Raw genomic sequence first — 21,839 nt, 5'->3', positions numbered from 1 at the left:
TTAAAGTGCAATACCAGAACCAGATGACATTCATCCAATAGTTCTGAGGGCAGTTAAGAACAAAGTGTCAAAGTTGTTAACATAAGCAACCTCTCATTACAATCAACTACTCTGTCAGAGGACTGAAGGGTAACAAATGTTATACCTATCCTCAAAAAAAAAAAAAAGGCAGTGCAGCTGATCTAGGAATTACAGACCAGTGAGCCTTATACTTCAGTATCAGGTAAACTGACTGAAATAATTAAAAACTGAATTATAAAACACCAAGATGGACACAGGATAAGGACAAATTATCACAGCTTCTATAGAGGGAAATCATGTCTACCTAATTTATTAGAAATCTCTGAATGTGTCAACAAAAAAAGTAGATAAAGGAGACCTAACTGACTCAGTTTATTTAGAATTTCAAAAAGCCTTTGGCAATGTCCCTCATAAGGGTCTACTGAGGAAACTAAGTAGTGCTGATGGGCATACTGTCATGGATCAGAAGCTGGCTAAGAGAACAGAAATATTTAATAAATTTAAACATGGAAAAAGGCTACTAACGTGATGCACCAAGGTTCTCTAGAACTGGGGTTTCACATATTTATTTATTGTACTGAAAAAGGGGGCATATAGCTGACACTTTGCGGATGATACAAAATTATTTACATTATTCAACTCTAGAGAGGACTGTGAGGAAGGAATAAGCAATATGATGACAGATTAAATTCAATATTGATAAAAATAAGATACCATAGATTGGAAGGAATGATTTGAGCAACTCATAAATATTGCAGGGTTCTAACTTTCCTGTAACTACTAACAAAAAAGGACCTGGATATCATTGTAGACAGTACAGTGAAAAATGCTCAAAATGCAGAGGCAATCATAAAACAAGAAATGAAAATGTTGGTGTATTAAGAATGGGATAAGAAAATATAATGCCATTATATTTATAAATGCTCAGTTCAGTACCATGTTCATTTTTTCACCCCATCCCAAAAAGATATGAGAAATAGAAGCACTTCAGAGACAGGCATCAGATGATTAGAGACCTGGAAAGTCTTTCATATAAGAGGCTGAAAAGACTGATACTGTTAATTTTAGAGAGGAGACAAATACAAGGGGATATGATAGCAATACAACCTCATGAATGGCATGGAGCAGCTAAATTAGGAACTCCAATTTACCCTTTCATAGCAAAAAAGAAGGGGACATTCAATAAAACTGAATGGAAACAAATATATAACTGATAAGAGGAAATTCCTTTTTATACAACACACAAATTGCTCAAGGAATTCACTGAGAAAGTTTAACAAGTTGTAAGTAGGATTCAAAAAACAATTACACATGTATATGGACAATGATAACACACAGTTACATTAGATGGGATATACACCCTCATACTGCAGGGCATAAGTCGACTACTAACTGATGGGGATTAGGAAGAAATTCCCCTACGTATAATAATTATCCACTATGGTGTTTCTGGCACCTTCCTCCAGAGCATCTGGCACTGGCCATTATCAGAGGAAGCATACTGAACTAGATGGACTACTGGCCTGATCTAATATAGCAACTTCCACGTTCCTATACGTGATACTACAAATAGTGGGACCTTATTCAACAGCCAATCACTTTCCAGCCTGCTTCAAAAATAATTTAACCAGCTATCAGATTAACAGAATCATAGAATTGTAGGACTGGAAGGAACCTCAAAAGGTCATCTAGTCCAGTCCCCTGCATTCATGGCAGAACTAAGTATTATCTAGACCATCCCTGATAGGTGTTTGTCTAACCTGCTCTTAAAAATCTCCAATGATGGAGATTCCACCACCTCACTGGGCAATTTATTCCAGTGCTTAACCACCCTGACAGTTAGGAAGTTTTTCCTAATGTCCAACCTAAATGGCCCTTTCTGCAATTTAAGCCCACAGCTTCTTGTCCTACCCTCTTAAGTTAAGGAGAACATTTTTTCCTCCTTCCTCCTTGTAATAACTTTTTATGTACTTGAAAACTGTTGTTGTGTCCTCTGTCTTCTCTTCTCCAAAGTAAACAAACCCAATTTTTTAAATCTTCACTCATAGGTCATGTTTTCTAGACCTTTAATCATTTTTGTTGCTCTTCTCTGGAATTTCTCCACATCCTTCCTGAAATGTGGTGCCCAGAACTGGACATAATATTCCAGCTGAGGCCTGATCAGCATGGATAGAGCAGAAGAATTACTTCTCTTGTCTGGCTTCCAATACTCCTGCTAATACATTTCAGAATGATGTTTGCCCTTGTTGCAACATTGTTCACTATTGACTCATATTTAGCTTGTCATCCACTCTGACCCGCCCCCAGCTCTCTTTCTGCAGGACTCCTTCCTAGGAAGTCATTTCTTTTTGTATGTGTGCAACTGACTGTTCCTTCCTTCTATTAAGTATTAAACCTTTTTGCTTAATATTAAGCTATAACATTCTGTCTTTTAAACCCAGATGAAATCTAGGTCAATGGCCTCAATACTTCTTTCATAAGTTAGATCAACTATAAGCATCTTGACCACCTCCAGTAAGAGTACTAAAACATCAGCTAGAAAGAACTTAAATACAAACTGACTTCATATTATTGAAAAGCTAAAACATTAAACATCTTCCAAGTTAATTTTTTCTTTGAAAAGCAGACTGGCCCAACATGAAGCCCAGTCAATTTCATACTTTAGTCTTAGTGTAAATTCATGTTAAGAGGAAGTTCAGATCTGGAAAGAGTAAAAGAGTAAAGATGAAGGCTGCTTGGCATGGAAGGGTTTTTTCAGGATTAAATGCAGAAGGGAATTAGAGTTCATGTTGATTTTATTCCAATTACAAACTGGAATCAAATTCAGTATTTTAGGATAAAGATCTATTTTAAATTATATGATAACAGTAAATTAAGGAAGCCAAAAGTCATTCTGAGCTGTGCACTTATGCCAACAGTCATGCAGCACTTTTCAAAGCTGTAGTAAGGTTTTCTTCAGGGTTTTAATACAGGACAGAAACAAAGCAGCAAACAAGTGCAAGCCTTGAATTTTCTACTACGACCCTAACTTTTATCAATCTGAATTATTATAGCCTTCCTGCTGTCAGTAAAGGACAAAAGATTTGTTTGCAGAGGACTGACAAAGTTAAACAGGACTGAGATACAAGACTAACTATCGCAGAGACTCTGGAAGGGTTAAAACATGTAGGAGAGGAAGTAAGCATTGCTAAATCCTACTAAAACTTTATTGCTAATCTGTGGGGAACACAAAACCATATTTTAAAGTCTGCTTTGAAAACCTTGTTTTTTCTGTAATCATTTTAGGGGGGGGTTATTATTGTTTGATATGCAGTGTAAACAAACGTTCCCCCACCCTCCTATGGGCAGAAGAGAAATGGAACTAAATCAGGATTTAATAATTTGTGTTCAGGTCTCTGAAGCACAATTCTTTGTAATATAAGATTTCCCATCCCATAAACTACCCTAACCTGCAGTCTATTGCTAATATCTCAGCTCTGTCTATTCTATTGATAGGTGGCAATGGCATCTGCAGTGCACTTACTGAGGTGTGAGAGTGGGAAATAAGGTGACAAAAGGCCTGAACTTCTGAGATTTGAATAAGCAAAAATGTGAAAAATGTAAATATAGTTATGTTTATTCTGCTACTTTCAAAGAAAAACAGTGGAAGTGTTAGAAAAAAGCATCCATTTTTTCAGCATGTGATTTTTTTTCATATAACAAATTATTTGTGACCATATGTAGCTGTGAAAATAAAGTTTAATTACAAGTGTAATTTATCATCACACTGTTGCTGATAATCTTACTGAAAAGTGATATTAGTGGTAAGAAAGTCCAAAGTAAGAATGACAACCAACTTCCAGCATGATTTTATATTAATGTTTTTAATAGCAAAAGAGAACTTCGATTTAAATATTTGGATAGAATGTTCACCATGTACACAGTAAAATATTTCATCATTAAAATCAGCTGACCAACCAGAAGAACTTTATTAGAATACTTTTAATGTTTGCAGAGCAACCAGTTCTGCTGTTAAAAACAATATGAAATCAGGATAACAACTGGTTTATGATTATATTTTAGGCTCTAATCTGCTGTTAGATGCAGCTGTTATGAATAAAATTTATACAGGATATTTAAACTTCCTTTAAGACATTTATATTGCCACAGACAATAAGTGAACTTAGGGCACTTAGAGATTCAAAGCTGGATGGGTGTATGGGGTACTCCATGACAGCAGTGAAAAATGGGTGGATCACTTCTGTTTTTAAAAAACTGATCTTGTCCACCTAGAATAAACCTGTTTTTTAAAAGGCTTTCTTGAAGACACATGTAACCTTAGAACAGGTACCTTCTGCTCTTCAACTGTGCAGCTCCTTCTTCTTGGGGAATCAAGGAGGCTATTGCTGAGTTTAAGGCCTGGTCTATACATGTTTTGTTGGCATGGGGGGCGGGTCAGTTGTTGGGGGCGAAAGCATGTGTGTGTTTAAAAAAAAAAATCCCATCCCTAACCAAAGTAGCTTCACTAAAAGCCCTAGCGTAGAAGCAGTTATACCAGCAAAGAAGCTGTTTTGCCAGTACAGCTTATTTCTTTCACTAGTGTATATGATGCTACTCCCCTAGAAGGGTTCGCTGGTGTAGGTATACTGGCACACTTCTTATAGCATAGATAATGTCTAAGATATCGGCAAAAATTGATTTATTGTAGAAATGTTTTGATGGTATTGTGCAAGACTCCATGATTACTACTGAAGAATTTGCGATCACATAGGCCAGAGCATGTTAAGAGAGTGGTTTAGAATCTTCGTGATTAGAGAAAACAAGCCTCTCTGAAGCAGAATGGACAAACTGGTGAATACTGGGAGTCCATGGTACTCCTGAGCTAACTCATAGGCTGGATGATGAAGGTTTGAGTTTTTAAAAATACAGTGGGCCCAATTCTCCACTTTATACCAGTGTAACTACACTAGTACCAACAGAGACATACCGGCATAAAACTGGTGTAGCACAGTAGGTAATCAGGCACCAAATGGTAAAATGAGGGGCCTACTAAACTCAGTTTACAGCAGTGGTCTCCAACCTTAAGCATAAAATCACTTTTTGAATTTAAGTGCAACCCAGGATCCACCTCAAAGAAAATACAGCAATGACCATAATCACACAAACCCAAACATCCTTGCCCTGCCCTTCTCTGAGGCCCTGCCTCGCTCACTGCATCCCCCCTCCCTCTGTCACTTGCTCTCCCCCACTCTCACTTACTTTCACCGGTCTGGGGCAGGGGCTTGGGGTGCAGGAGGGAGTGCAGGCTCTGGGCTGAGGCTGAGGGGTTCAGAGTGTGGAAGGGGCTCCGGGCTGAGCCTGAGGTAGGGGGCTGAGGTGCAGGAGGAGGTTCAGGGCGCAGGCTCTGGGATGGAGTTTGGGTGCAGGAGAGGGCTCAGGACTGGCAGAGGGGGTTGGGGTGCAGGCTCTGGGAGGGGGCTCAGGACTGGGGCAGGGGGTTGGGGTGCAGGAGGGGGTGCAGGCTCTGGGAGGAGGTGAGGAGGGGGCTCAGGGCTGGGGGTTGCAGTGCAGGATGGGTTCGGGAGACAGGCTCTGGTTGGGCATTGCTTAGCTTAGGTGGCTCCCAGAAGGTGGTGCAGCAGAATGAAGGCAGGCTCCCTGCTTGCCCAGACCCCGTGCTGCTCCCGGAAGCGGCCGGCACGTCTGGCAACGGCTCATGGGGAAAGGAGGCGCAGGTGACTCCATGTGCTGCCCGTCTGCAGGCACCGTCCCCGTAGCTCCCACTGGCCACGGTTCCTTGTTCCCAGCCAATCGGAGCTGCGGAGGTGGTACCTGAAGGCGAGGGCAGCACGCAGAGACCCTCTGCCCCTTCCCCTCCCCAGAGCCACAGCCAGACATGTCGGCCACTTCCGGGAGCGGTGCAGGGCCAGGGCAGGCAGGGAGCCTGCCTTGGCCCCGCTGTGCCACTGGACTGTTAGAGGCCAATCTCCTGGTTTGGCTGCAGGAGGGTCAGCAACTCTACGCGATTGACTGGTTGACTGTGGAGCCTCTGACGATCTCAGCGACTGAGACTGAGATCATCTGTCAGAGGCTCACCAACTGACCAGTCGATTGATCTACTGGTTGGTGACAACTGGTTTACAGGAATCTGATGTTGCCTAGAGGCTTCCTATTTTTGTTTTTTAAAGTCTTTCAAATGTTCTTTACCACTCATACATTCATTTTTTGTCTCAACATGACAGAAGTTTCACTGTTTGCTGGGATTAACAGCTGAAGTATTCTCCCTCCACACTCAGCCAAAGGAATCTGACCAGCTGTTTGTAATGGACTAGTGGTCTTTTGGAAAACATACCCAAACCATACATTTAAATATGAAGAAGTCCTATATAACTATAGTTTTTGACCCTGCAAAGAGTGTGAATAAGTCATACAGCATCAGAAACATGAAATATATGGAAAAAGTACTAAAGGTGATCTCCTGCTGCTTTTAGACTAGGATCAGCTAGTCACTGCAAACACAGTGGTCCCTCAGCAGGATTTAATATCATTGGACCATAGGCTGTTGCTCTGATGATTAAAGGATATAGCTAGCAGTTCCAGTCATATCTAGACATTAGTCAGTATGTAACAATGAGCACTTGTGTGTCATTAATAAAAGGTTTAAAATGTGGTATCCCACCTGGAGAGATCTTGGCTATCATGCTGTGCAAAATAAATACAAACTCTCTTGATGAGATCCCTTCTAAACACATGGGGAATTCAAATTCAGTCTCTGCTCTGATAAAATGCTTGCACTACTATAGCAGCACCTTGGCTGTGCCAGAATTATCATCCTCTACCTTATCAAGATAAATCTGACTGTTGAGAAGAGATAGTCTGTATAAAGAGGCTTACCTCTAAGTTTCCCTACTCACTGGGAGCTTTGAGTGAAGAATCTGAGCATCATACATAGTTTAGTCCATCCTCGGGTCTCAGGGAAACCTAACTGATTTCTTTATTAGCATTATATGGATAACTTTTAAATTGTACAGCATCAGATATAAAACATGAAGCTTGATTATGGAATATCCTCCAAGCAAGGGTGCTCCATCACTTGCTTGTTCACACTGTCTGTTGCTAAATAGCAGCATCTAACTTAGCACTGTGGGTTTTTAAAGCACTTAACAGTATTGGTACTTCCATGTTCAAGAACTGATCACTGGACTTTGTACTGATGCAAATACATTCACCTACCTCTATCCATCATAGTAATACACAGGTACATTTCAACCCCTTTCCTTCCTTTTTCATAATACAAACTCATGTTTCGTGCAGGTTATATTTTAAAAATGCTACTGTTATAAATCATTTGTTTCATTTTATTATCCAGCATTCTACGTACTGTGGTTATTGCATTCCCTCTAGTAAATGTTTTGTTTTGTTTTTTTTTAAAAAGGTTATTTACACTGCTCCTAGAAAAGCTTTGTAAGAGAGAGAGATAGAGAAAGTTAATAAAAACACCTATCGGAAATCGTGGCCTGCCTTCTGACTCAACAGTGAATACCCAGGGAGACAAGCCATGAACCATTACCCCCTTTGTTCTCAGCTATTTGTAAGCTGAATGAACAGGGCAAAACTAGTGAATTTTATGACTTCTTAAAGTATTTTATAAAAAGTGGATAGCCTCTGCCAAAGCAACACCATACCAGAGGCTAATAGACCTTATCCATTTGTTTTTAAACCATACATATCAACATCTACCCTACTACAATCAAGATTGCTAGTCACAGCACAGGCACACACCCGAAGAAATATATGCTATACTACCTAGAATATTATCAGACCTTACCAGCTATGTAGGGTCAGATCTGGTTATTGCTTATTCAAGGTTTAGTTTTGTTTTTAAAACTATATTTAAGGTTTTGTTCTTTAACTGATTAGATCTTTACAACTAGATACAATGATTAGAATCTAATATCAGAGGGGTAGCCGTGTTAGTCTGGATCTGTAAAAGCAGCAAAGAGTCCTGTGGCACCTTATAGACTAACAGACGTAGTGGAGCATGCGCTTTCGTGGGTGAATGCATCCAACGAAGTGGGTATTCACCCACGAAAGCTCATGCTCCAATACGTCTGTTAGTGTATAAAGAACCACAGGACTCTTTGCTGCTTTTATAGAATCTAATAGTTTACTAACTATAGTCTTCCTTTCAGAATCCTAACATGCTTTTTATAAAGCAGGAGTCTTAAAACTATAACTTGACTACTATGTGCAGATTAGGCAATGTCCACATTCAATTTAAATACAGAATTTTCAGTGAGCAAAATTTTATTCGCCCCGTTCTGTCCTAAAATGTTGGAGTACTGCTATGTATGGATTCATTCTATGCAAAAAGTTGGTATATTTAAATTTCCGATGAAGCAACTCCTAGAGATGTCTGAGATCCTTCTGCCTGAAGAGGAACTACAACTACAAAAGCAGTTTCTCCTCCCTTGGTGTTCACACCTCAACTGCAGAAGAGGGCCTCATCCTCCCTGATTGAGCTAACCTCATTATCTTTAGACTGATTCTTGCATGCATATTTATACCTGCCTCTGGAAATTTCCACTACATTCATCTGACAAAGTGGGTATTCACCCACGAAAGCTTATGCTCCAAATACGTCTGTTAGTCTATAAGGTGCCACAGGACTCTGTCGCTTTTTACAGATCCAGACTAACACGGCCACCCCTCTGATATATGAATACAGTAAATCCTCACAAAGTCATCCCAGTTAACATTGTTACGTTGCTGATCAATTAGAGAACATGCTCATTTAAAGTTGTGTAATGCTCCCTTATAACATTGTTTGGCAGCCGCCTGCTTTGTCAACTGCTTGCAGGAAGAGCAGCCTGTTGGGAGCTAGCTGGTGGGGGGCTTGGAACCAGGGTGGACCAGCAGTCCCCCTATCAGCTCCCTGCTCCCCTAAGTTCCCTGTGCAGCAGCTGCCCAGGAGGCTATCAACTGCCTTGCAGTTCAGCTGTCCCTCACCCCACTGCCATGTGCTGCTCCTGCCCTCTGCCTTGGAGCTGCTCCCAGGAGCCTCCTACTTGCCGTGCAGGGACGGGGGGGAAAAAGGGGGCTAATGTCAGGGTGTCCCCCTTGCTCTTGCTCCTCTCCGCACACTTACCCCATATCTATAGAGCGGGATGGGGGACACAACAGGGCTCAGGACAGAGGGAGCTTGCTGGCAGCAGCTGCTGCCTCAACTTGCTGATCTACTTAAAAAGGCAATGTACTTAGAGTGGGCTCAGCGTACTTAAAGGGGAATGCGCATCTCTCTCTCTCACACACACAGGGTGTGTGTCTATCTGCTGTGCTGTCTCCCCTCCCTCCATTTGTGCTGCCTTGTAGAGTGTAATGGCTACATTAACGTGTTAAACCTTGAGGGCATAGCCGAGTGCTAGTTCATCTTTTAGCAATAAGGCATTCCACAGGAAATATCCCAGCCTCTTCCACCTCTGACTTCACCACCTCAACCAAGCTTCACAATCATCACTGCTGTGTACAGTATTAAACTGTTTGTTTAAAACTTATACTATGCATCTATATATAAAATATACTCTTTTGTCTGGTGAAAAATATTTCCCTGGAACCTAACCCCCTCTATTTACATTAATTCTTAATGGGAAACTGGATTCGCTTAACTTTGTTTTGCTTGAAGTTGCATTTTTCAGGAACATAACTACAACGTTAAGCAAGGAGTTACAGGATAAGATTCTATTATATTAACACTAGCTTTCAGAACCAAAGCATTCATGCCTATGAAAGGACTGCATATATATCTGACTGCAACAGCTTTTTATCTAATATAACAATCATTAATTTCAGCTGAGAAACTTATAACAGTTTATTGAGGTGTTGCTTGTAGCGTTAGTAGTTTCTCTTCTTGCAAAAGTTACGCTAGAAGCAACTGGTATTTCAGTGGCTGCTGCTGTCTGGATTTTTGGAAAAAGAAACCATCACTCGGCATTTAAAAAGCTTTTTGCACTTTATATAACAGCAGGGACCTGTACTACTGTTCTTTTATGAGCAGAATTCTCATATTTGACTAAGAGTATGTTTATACTATCCCCCGGATCGGCAGGCAGCGATTGATCCAGGGGGAGTTCGATTTATCGCATCTAGTCTAGACACAATAAACGATCCCCGAGCACTCTCCCGTCGACTCCTGTACTCCATCAGGCTGAGAGGCACAGGAGGAGTCGATGGGGGAGTGTCAGCAGTCAACTCAACGCAGTAAGTAAATCTAAGTACGTCGACTTCAGCTATGTTAAGCACCTTCAGCTACATGAATAACTTTGATCGACCCCCTCCCCCACCCAGGTGTAGACCAGTGCTACGTTTCATGCATGAAATTATTACACATCACATCCTCCAAAAATGTGTTAGCTTCAGGAGTCAAGTTTCTCATGCTTCCACTACACACACATTTTTCTTATGATATGTCTTCACTACTGGCCGAATCGGCGGGCAGCAATCGATCCAGCAGGGATCAATTTATCACATCTAGACTAGATGCGATAAAAATCGATCCCCGAGCATTCTCCTGTCGAGTCCTGTAATCCAGTTCGGCAAGAGACGCAGGCTGAGTCGATGGGGGAGCGGCAGCAGTCAACTCACCATAGTGAAGACACCACGGTAAGCAGACCTAAGTACGTCAACTTCAGCTATGTTATTCGAGTAGCTGAAGTTGCATAACTTAGATCGATTCCCCCCCCCGCCGTGTAGACCAGGCCTTAGTGTTTTATTAAACCTCTTTCCATCATTTGATATGGGATGAGGAAGATAAATGGATTTTAGTTAGAGCAGGAATCGGCAACCTTTCAGAAGCGGTGTGCCAAGTCGTCATTTATTCACTCTAATTTAAGGTTTTGCGTGCCAGTAATATATTTTAACGTTTTTAGAAGGTCTCTTTCTATAAGTCTATAATATATAACTAAACTATTGTTGTATGTAAAGTAAATATGGTTTTTAAAATGTTTAAGAAGCTTCATTTAAAATTAAATTAAAATGCAGAGCCCCGCAGACCGGTGGCCAGGACCTGGGCAGTGTGAGTGCCACTGAAAATCAGCTCGCGTGCCGCCTTCAGCACGCATGCCATAGGTTGCCTACCCCTGAGTTAGAGTTTCAAGGTTTTTCTTAGCACTTTAGAAATTCAAATATCTTCTTTTTGAGGAAAAGAGTCACTCCAAATGCAGAACATATAGTCTATCTTCTACTTCATTAAAAGGACTGAAGTTATGGCAATTTTAAAACTGAGCAGGTGCACGTTGCTTTGATAAGTATGCAATGAAGTGAAATGCCCTGAATATTCAAATGCCAGTTTCACTATAGAAGAGGAAAGTTGGCTTTCCAGATCGTCTATAAACAATTAGGGAAAGGGCTGCACCTAAAAGTTTGAGAAGCAAGAAACGTGGAAGAAGAGTTCCATTTAGCTTTTTCAAGGAGCTAAACAGTCAGACTTTGACAAAGACAAGAAGTTTGTTTTTTTGTAAACTCTCTAGTCGAGTGGTCTCCAACCTTTTTACGCCCAAGATCACATTTTGAATCTAAGGGCAACCCAGGATCTACCCCACCCCTTCCCCAAAGCTCCAACCACTTCCCCCCCCACTCCGTCACTTGCTCTCCCCCACCCTTACTCACTTTCACCGGGCTGGGGTAGTGGGTTGGAAGGGGTGAAGGCTCTGGGCTGGGACCAAGGGGATTGGTGTGCAGGAGGGGGCTCTGGGCTGGGGCAGAGTGTTGGGGTGCAGGAGGGGGTATAGGGTGCTGGCTCTGGGAGGGGGTCAGTGCTGGGGTGCATCCTCCTGCAGGGCAGCACTTATCTCTGGCGGCTCCGGTTAGCGGCAGGTGCAGCGAGGCTAAGGCAGGCTTCCTCCCTATCCTGGCCCCACACCACTCCTGGAAGGCGCCAATGTGCCCCTGGAGGGGGAGGAGGGGGCGGAAGACCACCACACACTGTCCCTCTCTGCAAGCAGCACCCCCACAGCTCTCCCGGCCAATGGGAGCAGCATGAGGCCAGAGTAAGTAGGGAGTATACCTTAACAGCAGTCACACGGCACTGCCAGAGATCGTGATCAACTGGGAGATCCTCTAAGATCAACCAGTCGATCACGATCGACCAGTTGGTGACCACTGCTCTAGCTCTTATTAGGTTTTTAAGAGATGCAGCTGGGGATAGTTCTAGGATCTCTCTGTCTCCCACTCACTCATTTCCTACAGCCAAGAGGGGTTAGTTCACCATTGCTTGTCACCCAGCTTTCCAACTGCCCTTCTTCCTACATTGGGCAGAATATAGCAATCTTCGGCCTCTGTTCATAGATCCATATTCCAATGTAGGACCCCACCCCATTCTTTACATGTGCCTCAGACCTCCCATGTGGTGCTAGACTATACAGGCATATTACTGTCCAGGAAATAGGAGGAGGATCCCTGCAGGTGTCCAGGCAAATAACAGCAGAGTCCAGAGGTCAATTCTATCATGTTTGGTCAAGTGGAAGGGATATCCAAGAGTAGCCCCACAGCTAAAAGCATTGCTACTCCTTCCTCCATCAGATCAAGGGGCTGGTGGGGGGGGGGAAGGGGGGAGAAGGGTTCCACATGAGGAGTTTCTTTTCCTACATCTGCCTTGCTGTTGTGAGCAATGGAAGTTTCGTGCCATTGATGTCACTGTCATTTAATAATTCAGCATTTTATGATGTTGCAAAGATGCTAGGGGCCTTGATAGGTCATCACTGCTTCCTCCACCCACCATACCACTTCCCCTGACCTCTGAATCTGCACCTCTTGATCCACAGCCAGCAAAAGTGTTACTTTACCCCACTGCTGCTCCCCTTAGTAGAAGTTCCTCCCCCATTCCAGGAACACCACTCCTTCACCACACACTCAGAGAAAAGGGTGGTAGATCCATACCTACACCAGAGTCTGTTCCTGGATGGGAAACCAAGAAGGAATTTAAAAAAAAAAAAAGTGAAATACATGCCTTGTGTGTCTAACTACAGCCGCTTGATTCTTTGAAAGCCTTCCCAGCTTTTCTGGCTAAAGTTATTGCCTCCCCTTTGCAATTTGGGAATGATTAGTTCTTAAAAATAAAAATTAAAAACAGCGCTGTCAAGCAATTAAAAAAAGGAATCACAATTAATCGCACTGTTAATAACAGAATACCATTAAAATATTTTTGGATGTTTTCCATATTTTCAAATATATTGATTTCAATTATAACAGAATACAAAGTGTACACTGCTCACTGTATATTTTTATTACAAATATTCGCACTGTAAAAAAAAATAGTATTTTTCAATTCACCTAATTCAAGTATTGTAGTACAATCTCTTTATTGTGAAAGTTGAACTTACAAATGTAGAATTATGCACAAAAAATAACTGCATTCAAAAATAAAACAATTGAAAATTTTAGAGCGTACAAGTCCACTCAGTCCTATTTCTTGATCAGCCAATCGCTCAGACAAACAAGTTTGTTTACATTTGCGGAGATAATGCTGGCCACTTCTTGTTCACAATGTCACCTGAAAGTGAAAACAGGCATTTGCATAGCACTGTTGTAACCGGTGTTGCAAGATATTTACATTCCAGATGTGCTAAAATTCATGTCCCTTCATGCTTCAAACACCATTCCAGAGGACATGCATCCACGCTGATTACGGGTTCTGCTCAATAACAATCCAAAGCAGTGCAGACCGACGCATGTTCATTTTCATCATCTGAGTCAGATGCCACCAGCAGAAGGTTGATTTTCTTGTTTGGTAGTTTGGGTTCTGTAATTTCCGCATTGGAGTGTTGCTCTTTTAAGACTTCTGAAAGCATGCACCATACTTCATCCCTTTCAGATTTTGGAAGGCACTTCAGATTCTTAAACCTTGGGTCGAGTGCTGTAGCTATCTTTAGAAATCTCACATTGGTACCTTCTTTGCATTTTGTCAGATCTGCAGCAAAAGTGTTCTTAAAATGAACATGTGCTGAGTCATCATCTGAGACTACTATAACATGAAATATATGGCAGAATGTGGGTAAAATAGAGCTGGAGACATAATTCGCCCCCAAGGAGTTCAGTCACAAATTTAATTAACGCATTATTTTTTTAAACGAGCATCATCAGCACAGAAGCATGTCTCTGGAATGGTGGCCAAAGCATTAAGGGGCATATGAATGTTTAGCATATCTGGCATGTAAATACCTTGCAATGCTGGCTACAAAAGTGCCATGCGAATGCCTGTTCTCACTTTCTGCTGACACTGTCTCCTGTAACAAACTTGTAAACAAACTTGTTTGTCTTAGCGACTGGCTGAACGAGAAGTAGGATTGAATGGACTTGTAGGCTCTAAAGTTCTGCATTGTTTTATTTTTAAGAGCAGTTATGTAACAAACAAACAAAAAAATCCACAAGAGATTGCACTATAGTACTTGTATGAGGTGAATTGAAAAATGTTTTTTGTTTATTTTTACAGTGCAAATATTTGTAATAAAAAAATATAAAGTGAACAGTATACACTTTGTATTCTGTGTTTTAATTGAAATCAATATATTTGAAAATGTAGAAAAACATCCAAAAGTACTTAATACATTTCAATTGGTATTCTACTGTTTAACAGTGCATTTAAAATTGTGATTAATCGTGATTAATTTTTTAATCACGATTGTGTGTTAATCGTGCAAGTTAACTGCAATTAATCAACAGCCCTAAAAACAACCTTATTCAGCATCAGACATATCTGTAAAAATGTTAATTTTAAATACTGAGTGAACTGTTTTCCATTATCTGGTCAAGTTAGCACACAGCAAACCAAACCCTTGAAGATTTGGCTAAAACTTAAATCCACTTATGGGAGAATGAACTTACATTTGTTTTTACAGAATCAAATGAAATACAGATCAGTTCTTTTAAAAAAAAAAGAAGGCAATCAAGAAGTTGTTTTTTTCCCCCTAAGTGTAGCAGTCCTAAAAGGAAAAAAAACATTAGCTAGAAATTGGCACATTGTGGAAGCTTCCGCACACATCATTAGAAATGCACCTCAGTCCTGACCTGCAAACCCCCTCTTATCCCAGTCCTCTTTCTTGAGTGCACACCACCACCACAGCCACTTGTGCAAACAGGGAAGTGTCCACTAGGGACCAGGATTAGGTCAAACTCATTTCCACTTGTGACCAGAACCAAGTTACCAATCTACAATAGGTCTCCAGAAATGAAGGGGGTTAATACATTAATCTCCTACTACACACAGACCTCATAATTAGAGTGGCTCTAGTCAAGCTAAAATTTTACCTTTCCAATAGGATATTACCAGGGTAGCTTTACGAAAAAAGCTAGAGAGGCACTGTTTTGAGCTGAACACAACTCAACGCTTTATAGATACTCAATTGTAGGGATGCTTCACTATGGGAAGCACACTTCTCCAGAGCCTGAAGAAATAGTAATTTATTTTCACCAACTAAAACTGTATCTGGCAATGGATGTGCGTTTCTCTTTGTGATTACAGAAGTGAAACAACACATATTGGAAAAAGCTTTCATTGAAATTCATATACAATTGGTTACATTACCAGAAATACAGTTCTTCATAATGACTTAATCAGACTTTTTGACTGGGGCTATGTTATGTGGAAGCCTGGCATGGAAAGTTAAGAGGAAGCAGGAGATATACCAATATACCAATCCAATCTCCTAGAACTGGAAGGGACCTTGAAAGGTCATTGAGTCCAGCCCCCTGCCTTCACTAGCAGGACCAATTTTTGCCCCAGATCCCTAAATGGCCCCCTCAAGGATTGAACTCACAACCCTGGGTTTAGCAGGCCAATGCTCAAACCACTGAGCTATCCCTCCCCCCAAAGGGGCTACTATATCATCATAAACAACATTCTTCATTCTGCTTCCTTTCCCTTACTATGGCAGAAGTCAGGTCAGATAATCATGGCCAGATTGAAGATCAGACGGGAAGAGTTAACACCTCAACTGAAAAAAGTTGCAAGTGTATCTATTCACAGGAGTTAAAACAATATAAAAAACAATGTTAAATTAACATTAGAGTTAGAAACTGAAGCACTGAACATCCAGGAAATAGTGAAGATAAAGTAGCCTATGCAATCTTAGTTGAATCCTATGTGTTGTCATGATATGGTCTAGTTACATAATCACATACTGGCACAAAAAGGGTAGAAGACATCAAGTAGCCACTCTGCCCCATCTTCAGTCCTGGAGTGGGTTAGAGCCAGCTGGGGGCTGACTTAACTTACAACAGCCGAGACTGCCAGAGAGCAACACACTCTAGAAAGCAACCTTCCCCCACCTCCCTCCCTCCCCAATAAATAAATAAATAAATAAATGGGTGGAGAGTGGGAGGACCACTGGTATAAGAACCAGCTACACTAGCTGGATAACTACTCTCACACTTCAGGAATCCTTAGTTGAGGAGATATAGGGGCTTTCCACTGAGTCACACAAGGGACATCTGGGTGCTATTTTTATCACAGCACCAATCTTTCCTTAGATAGCATAACATGTGTGTGCAAAGCGACTCCAGCAGTGAGAGTTATTGGTCCCAAGGAGCTATGTGAGAAGACCTTACTTTTCTCACCCAGGGGAAAACTGAACTCAACAGTTCAAATCTTAGGACCATCTTCAAGTACCTTCTCACAGTATCAAGAGCCCACATGAAAACAACTGCCTCAGTTTATAGTGTTTTACAGAGGTACTTACTGCTGGTAGTAGAGACTGCATGTTTTGATTGGAGTCTGCTATAGTGGCTAGGTAGACCAAGTTTGTATGCAACATCTGCTGATACCTAGCAAAATGAACAGAGTAAGACAGGTCCAAAAAAAGCTAAGGACACAATAATATTTAAATTCACCTCCTTTCAATTTACATACATAGGCAGAGTGAACTCTGATTTCAGTACATCAAGAAATTATGGGGATAGTTCTAGGAATCCCAAGCTTTCCACATTTCCCTGCCCCCCATGTTTTGACAATTCCCTTGCAAAAGTACTGGAAACACTCAGGCACATTCTCCTAGTAACAATTACAGAAGCAGCAACAGAGTGACCTTGTTCTTGTCTGTTTCATGCCCTGCTCCAGTTGAGTTACCCAGGAAATGTGTTGTGTATGAGCCCCTACATGACCATTTGATGCTGCTTGAGGCATGTATTAGCGACAGACAGCTCATGTCTCTCTCCTTCTGATGCACCCAGCAGCAAAAGATCATACCTATATATCAATCATATAATCAGAATAAGCAGCATATAATCAGGGCCCCATGTATTCCACAATTGCAAAATTTACCACAAAGAATTCAATCCTTGCTGCAGAATAGTTCTCTAGTATCTTAACTTCCTTTTCTTAAAGGGAAATTACATTTCTAATCTTGGTTGCAAAGATAATCTTGAAAGCATGACCAGCATATAAGCCAATATCTATTGGAGTCTGCAATAAGCCTCAAACATGGCTCATAGGTGTGGACACCCTCAGTCATCTCACTCAGGATCCCATGGCTGAAAGACTCAGGAATTTGGGAATTTTCCAAGATACCACAGAATGCAGCATTTTGCTGCAGAATTCGTTGTTCAACAGGAATACAAATGAAGTGTATTTAATGTGGATACAATAAATTAACACTGAGGCAGAATATGGCCCCATTGTGACACAGAGCACAGAAGACCTTGTAGAGTGCTTCCCCAGTAGCCCAGAAGGCAGCCTGAAAATCAGAAATCAATTTCACACTTAAAATTTACATGTAGAGGCACAGGCATAATCCTTTTTTGGGATGGTGCTCACCCAGGGACGTGGAGCAACCCTGACAGGAAAGGGAGCTGGCCAACTGGCAGGAAGCAGCTCATGACCACACCATGCCCTTCACTCATGGCCTATCCATGCTTGGAAGTACCATTAAGTTAATGCATTCAGATTTCTGTTGGAATGCTTCTAACCGAAAGATCAGCATTGACTCACTTTAGAGCAGTGGTTCTCAGACTTTTGTACTGGTGACTTCTTTCACATAGCAAGCCTCTGAGTGTGGCGCTCCTTATAAATTAAAAACACTTTTTTTTATATATTTAACACCCCATTATAAATACTGGAGGCAAATGGGGTTTGAGGTGGAGGCTGACAGTTCACAACCCCCCATGTAATAACCTCGCAACCCCGAGGGGTCCTGACTCTCAGTTTGAGAACCCCTGCTCTAGAGGATGCATCCAAGCCTTCTTCGTCAAACATCAGGCTTGTCATGATACATGGCCTTTTAGGTAGAGATTGGCTGCTTTGGGATAGGTGGAGGAGTATGAAGTTCTTGGATATGTCCCCAAAACAGCCTTCAAAATAGTGTCAGCTCCTCCCCCTACTACTTTGAATTACTAGGGAAAGTGTGAAGCATGTAATCAAACTCCTCCCCAAAGTAATCAAAGCACTGACACACACACACAATAGAAAAGTCTATACATTTTTATTATGAAATCCTTTTACCCTACATTACTGCCACTAATTAAAACCAGCATTTCAATATTTCTAGAGGAGGAAGTTTTAATGATATTCATATACTTGTTTAAAGTTTAAAGGTGCACTATCATTAGCAGTGTTTTTGTATGTTCGCTAGCACAATTCTCCAGTGAGCTGATCTAAATAGATTGGGTTTCCAGTTAAATTACCGATATCACCAGGTACAAAATACATTTAGATTAAAATCTTACTGAGAGCATTCTGAGGTCTTTCCTTTGTTCTGATAGTCCATTATACACTGAATAAGATGGTTATTTTCATCCAACATCTGAAATAATAAAACAGAAGTCAGGAATAAGTTTCACACCCTTTTAATGTAAGTGAACTAAAAGTGAGACCAATCTCTCCCATCTACATCACATCATCACTGAAAAAGTGCTTTTAAAAAAAATTGTCTCTTATTTTGTTTTGCACAGACATCTTTGTAGAACTTTTCCCTCCTCCTATTCTTTTAATTCTCCATTTGTTTTATGGCTTTTAGTTTAGGGTTTTGGATTTAAGTCACTGCTATAGTTAAGACTCCAAAAACATTTTCTTTCTAATTCCTATTCTGTCCTTGCCACAATTTTCTATAAATTTCCAAAAGTTTCATTTTCCAAGTTTGGTCTCTGCTCAGAAATTTGTTTTAAATAGCTTACACAAAATAGTTTTCCTTCTCCTATTATGAAATGCTAGTGATTTGAAAAGAATAGCAACAGCTAAGGGCAGAAAATTGAACATTACTTCAAAATAGACCCCACTGCCTTTTAAAATTAGATTTGATTAACGTATGAGCTTTTAGCACAATTGCACTCTATGAGCATAGAAAAATTATATAAATTATTCTCTATCACATTTTAGAAGTATTCAAGATTGTGAATACGTGTAACTAACTTACTTTTTAGTGTAAAAAAAAGTTATAGTCACATAAATGAAAGAGGCGCACTTCCTAATTTTCCACAAAATGGGTTTCTCGTGAACTTCCTATGGTGTCCAAGACATCATTTTGGAGGTATCTGCAGGCAAATAGTATCTTATGTTTACCCCAAAAAGGGAGAAGAGCCACTGCCAGAGATTCCATTGAGACCATTAAGGACTTAGCGATTATCGATTTTATGTGGAAGATGCTCAGATACTACAGTACTATAAGACTCAAATAGATTTTTGAAACATTTCCTACGTAAAGGATATTGAACTTGTACAATTAAGCAAACAGAAGTCAGGGAATGACAGTTAAAATTGCATGTGCAACCTTAACTGTGCCAGTGTTAAAATTCTGTATTTATACACAAACTATTTTGCAAATACAAGATATACTGAGGCTATATCTACACTACAGATCTTACAGTGGCACAGCTGTACCGCTGCAGCTGCACCACTGTAAGGGAGAGCTCTCTCCTGATGGCATAATTAAACCATCCCCAACGAGCAGCAGCAGCGGTAGCTATGTAGGCATGAGGGGAGAGTGTTTCCTGCCGACAAAGTGCTGTCCACACCCGTGTTTTTGTCAGTGAAACTTATGTCAGTCAGGGGTGTGGTTTTTTACACCCCTGATCGACAAACTTTTACCGACAAAAGTGCTAGTATAGCCATAACCTTAAATATATGTATCTTGCTTCCCACTCCAATTCTTGTTTACTTACACAAGCACATCCCAAGGTAGTGGCAGTACCTAAAACAGTACCTAGAGACCCAAGTCCCAAGCCTCTACTCAAACCATAATCCCACTTCATTAATATGCAAAAAAAATTTTTTTAATCTTATCAATAAAACTAAGTTTAGAAACTGCAGTTTTGACTTACCTCACCAATAAGCACTAGACAAAGACCAAAATTATAAAAAAATTACTTATCCACAAAGGTGAAGTATGACAATTAACTAATGAATACGTCTCATGTATAGACTTAATTGTCTGACATATTACCCCAATTAGAAAGACATGGGGGAGGGGGAGGAAAGAGGAGTAATATCTTTTATTGGACCAACTTCTCTTGGTGAGAGAGACAAGCTTTCAAGACATAGAGAGCTCTTTTTCACATCTGGGAAAGGTATTTCCACCCCCCAACCCTGCATCCCCAGCCCCTCCACGGGCCCACCCCCCAATCCTGCATCCCCAGCTCCTCCACAGGCCCCTCCACGCGCCCACCCCCCAATCCTGCCTCCCCAGCCCCCACGGGCCCCTCCCCGCGCCCACCCCCCCAACCCTGCATCCCCACAGACCCCTCCACACGCCCCCCCCCAACCCTGCATCCCCACAGACCCCTCCACACACACTCTCGCCTCTAGCACCACAGCCCAGCCCTGCCCTGCCCCCTCTGCCCTCAGGCCCAGCGTGCTCCCAGCCCCGCCAGTCGCCGCCCCCCGGCCGGGCCGGAAGCAGCCCCGAGTCGGGCCCGGCCCCTCCCTCACCTTCTGGATGGCGGCCGGCGTGATCTCGCCCTTCCCCCGCTGCCTCGGGGCCGCGAACGCCACCGACATGTCGGGTCCCTGCGCGCAGCAGGAGCCAGCGCCCGGGCCGCGGACGAAGCAGCGGCGGGAGGAGGCAGCGACCCGAGAAGAACATTCACCACCGCGAGGGGGAGGGGGCGTGACGGCTCGCGGGGCCAGCCCATCCCGGTCGCGAGAGGGGGAGATAAGCCTCCCTGCCACTACCCCCCCCCTTCCTCCGACCGCGGGTGGCAGCGCTAGCGACACTGGGACTCGCTCGCTCCGCTCAGCGGGAACGGCTCCACTGATAGGGAGCGCCCTCTTGGCTGCTTTAAACGCGTCCTCTTCGTTACACATTCCGCCCCCCCCCCGCGATTATGGTACATTCCTACCCAGAGCTCTCAGCCTGAGACAGGCTGAAAGTGGTACGGCCGGGAGCAGGGGGGAGTCCAAAGGCCTCGCTTTACAGGGGAAAGCGGCGGGTTCCACCCTGCCCCCAGCCTTGGTTGCGCCCGCTCATTCGGCTCCTGGCCGGGGCAGTCAGGGGCCTGTGCGAACAGCGGAGGGGGAGGAGTCTGGGGAGGCGCGTGATGCTGCCTGTCGGGGCTGCGCCGCCGCTCGTTCAACCCCCCCCCCGGAACGCTCCGTCGACTCCGCGGGGGCGAGGTTAAAGCCGCTGTGGAGAATCCGGCTGGGAAGCTGCAGCTGTGACACTTCAACGTGTGCAGGGACACAGACGGTGTTATTGTGGAACCGACTTACCCATAATTTAGTTGCCAGAACCGATACACAAAACGTGTCAAGGAACAACCCTATATGGAATTAGATTACATTGCTAAATCTCTCCGAACAGCTTGGGCTGATTCAAATAAAACTGGTTTAGTTTCTTTACCTTTTATCTTAGCCAATAAAT

At 42.3% G+C, this 21,839-nt stretch overlaps 1 protein-coding gene across 4 annotated transcripts in view; it reads right to left on the bottom strand.

Moving 5' to 3' along the window:
- Positions 1 to 21,114, bottom strand: part of SS18 (SS18 subunit of BAF chromatin remodeling complex) — a 62,582-nt gene extending 41,468 nt beyond the window's left edge. The window contains exons 1-3 of one of the 4 annotated variants that reach the window (XM_045006331.1): positions 20,909 to 21,114; positions 18,712 to 18,788; positions 16,731 to 16,815 (exon numbers count right to left, since the gene is read on the bottom strand). In XM_045006331.1, the coding sequence (XP_044862266.1) occupies positions 16,731 to 16,815; positions 18,712 to 18,788; positions 20,909 to 20,977 (231 nt within the window). In that variant the 5' untranslated portion in view covers positions 20,978 to 21,114. Of the gene's footprint in view, positions 1 to 16,730; positions 16,816 to 18,711; positions 18,789 to 20,301; positions 20,427 to 20,908 lie in introns of those variants that run through there. The other 3 variants (XM_045006334.1, XM_045006333.1, XM_045006332.1) reach the window with 3 other exon arrangements.
- Between the last annotated feature and the right edge of the window lie 725 nt (positions 21,115 to 21,839).

Source organism: Mauremys mutica, chromosome 2, assembly GCF_020497125.1.
Source record: "Mauremys mutica isolate MM-2020 ecotype Southern chromosome 2, ASM2049712v1, whole genome shotgun sequence".
NCBI classification, from domain to species: Eukaryota; Metazoa; Chordata; order Testudines; family Geoemydidae; genus Mauremys; species Mauremys mutica.
The sequence above is the reverse complement of the archived record's forward strand: the minus strand, read 5'-3'. Positions and strand labels throughout refer to the sequence as shown.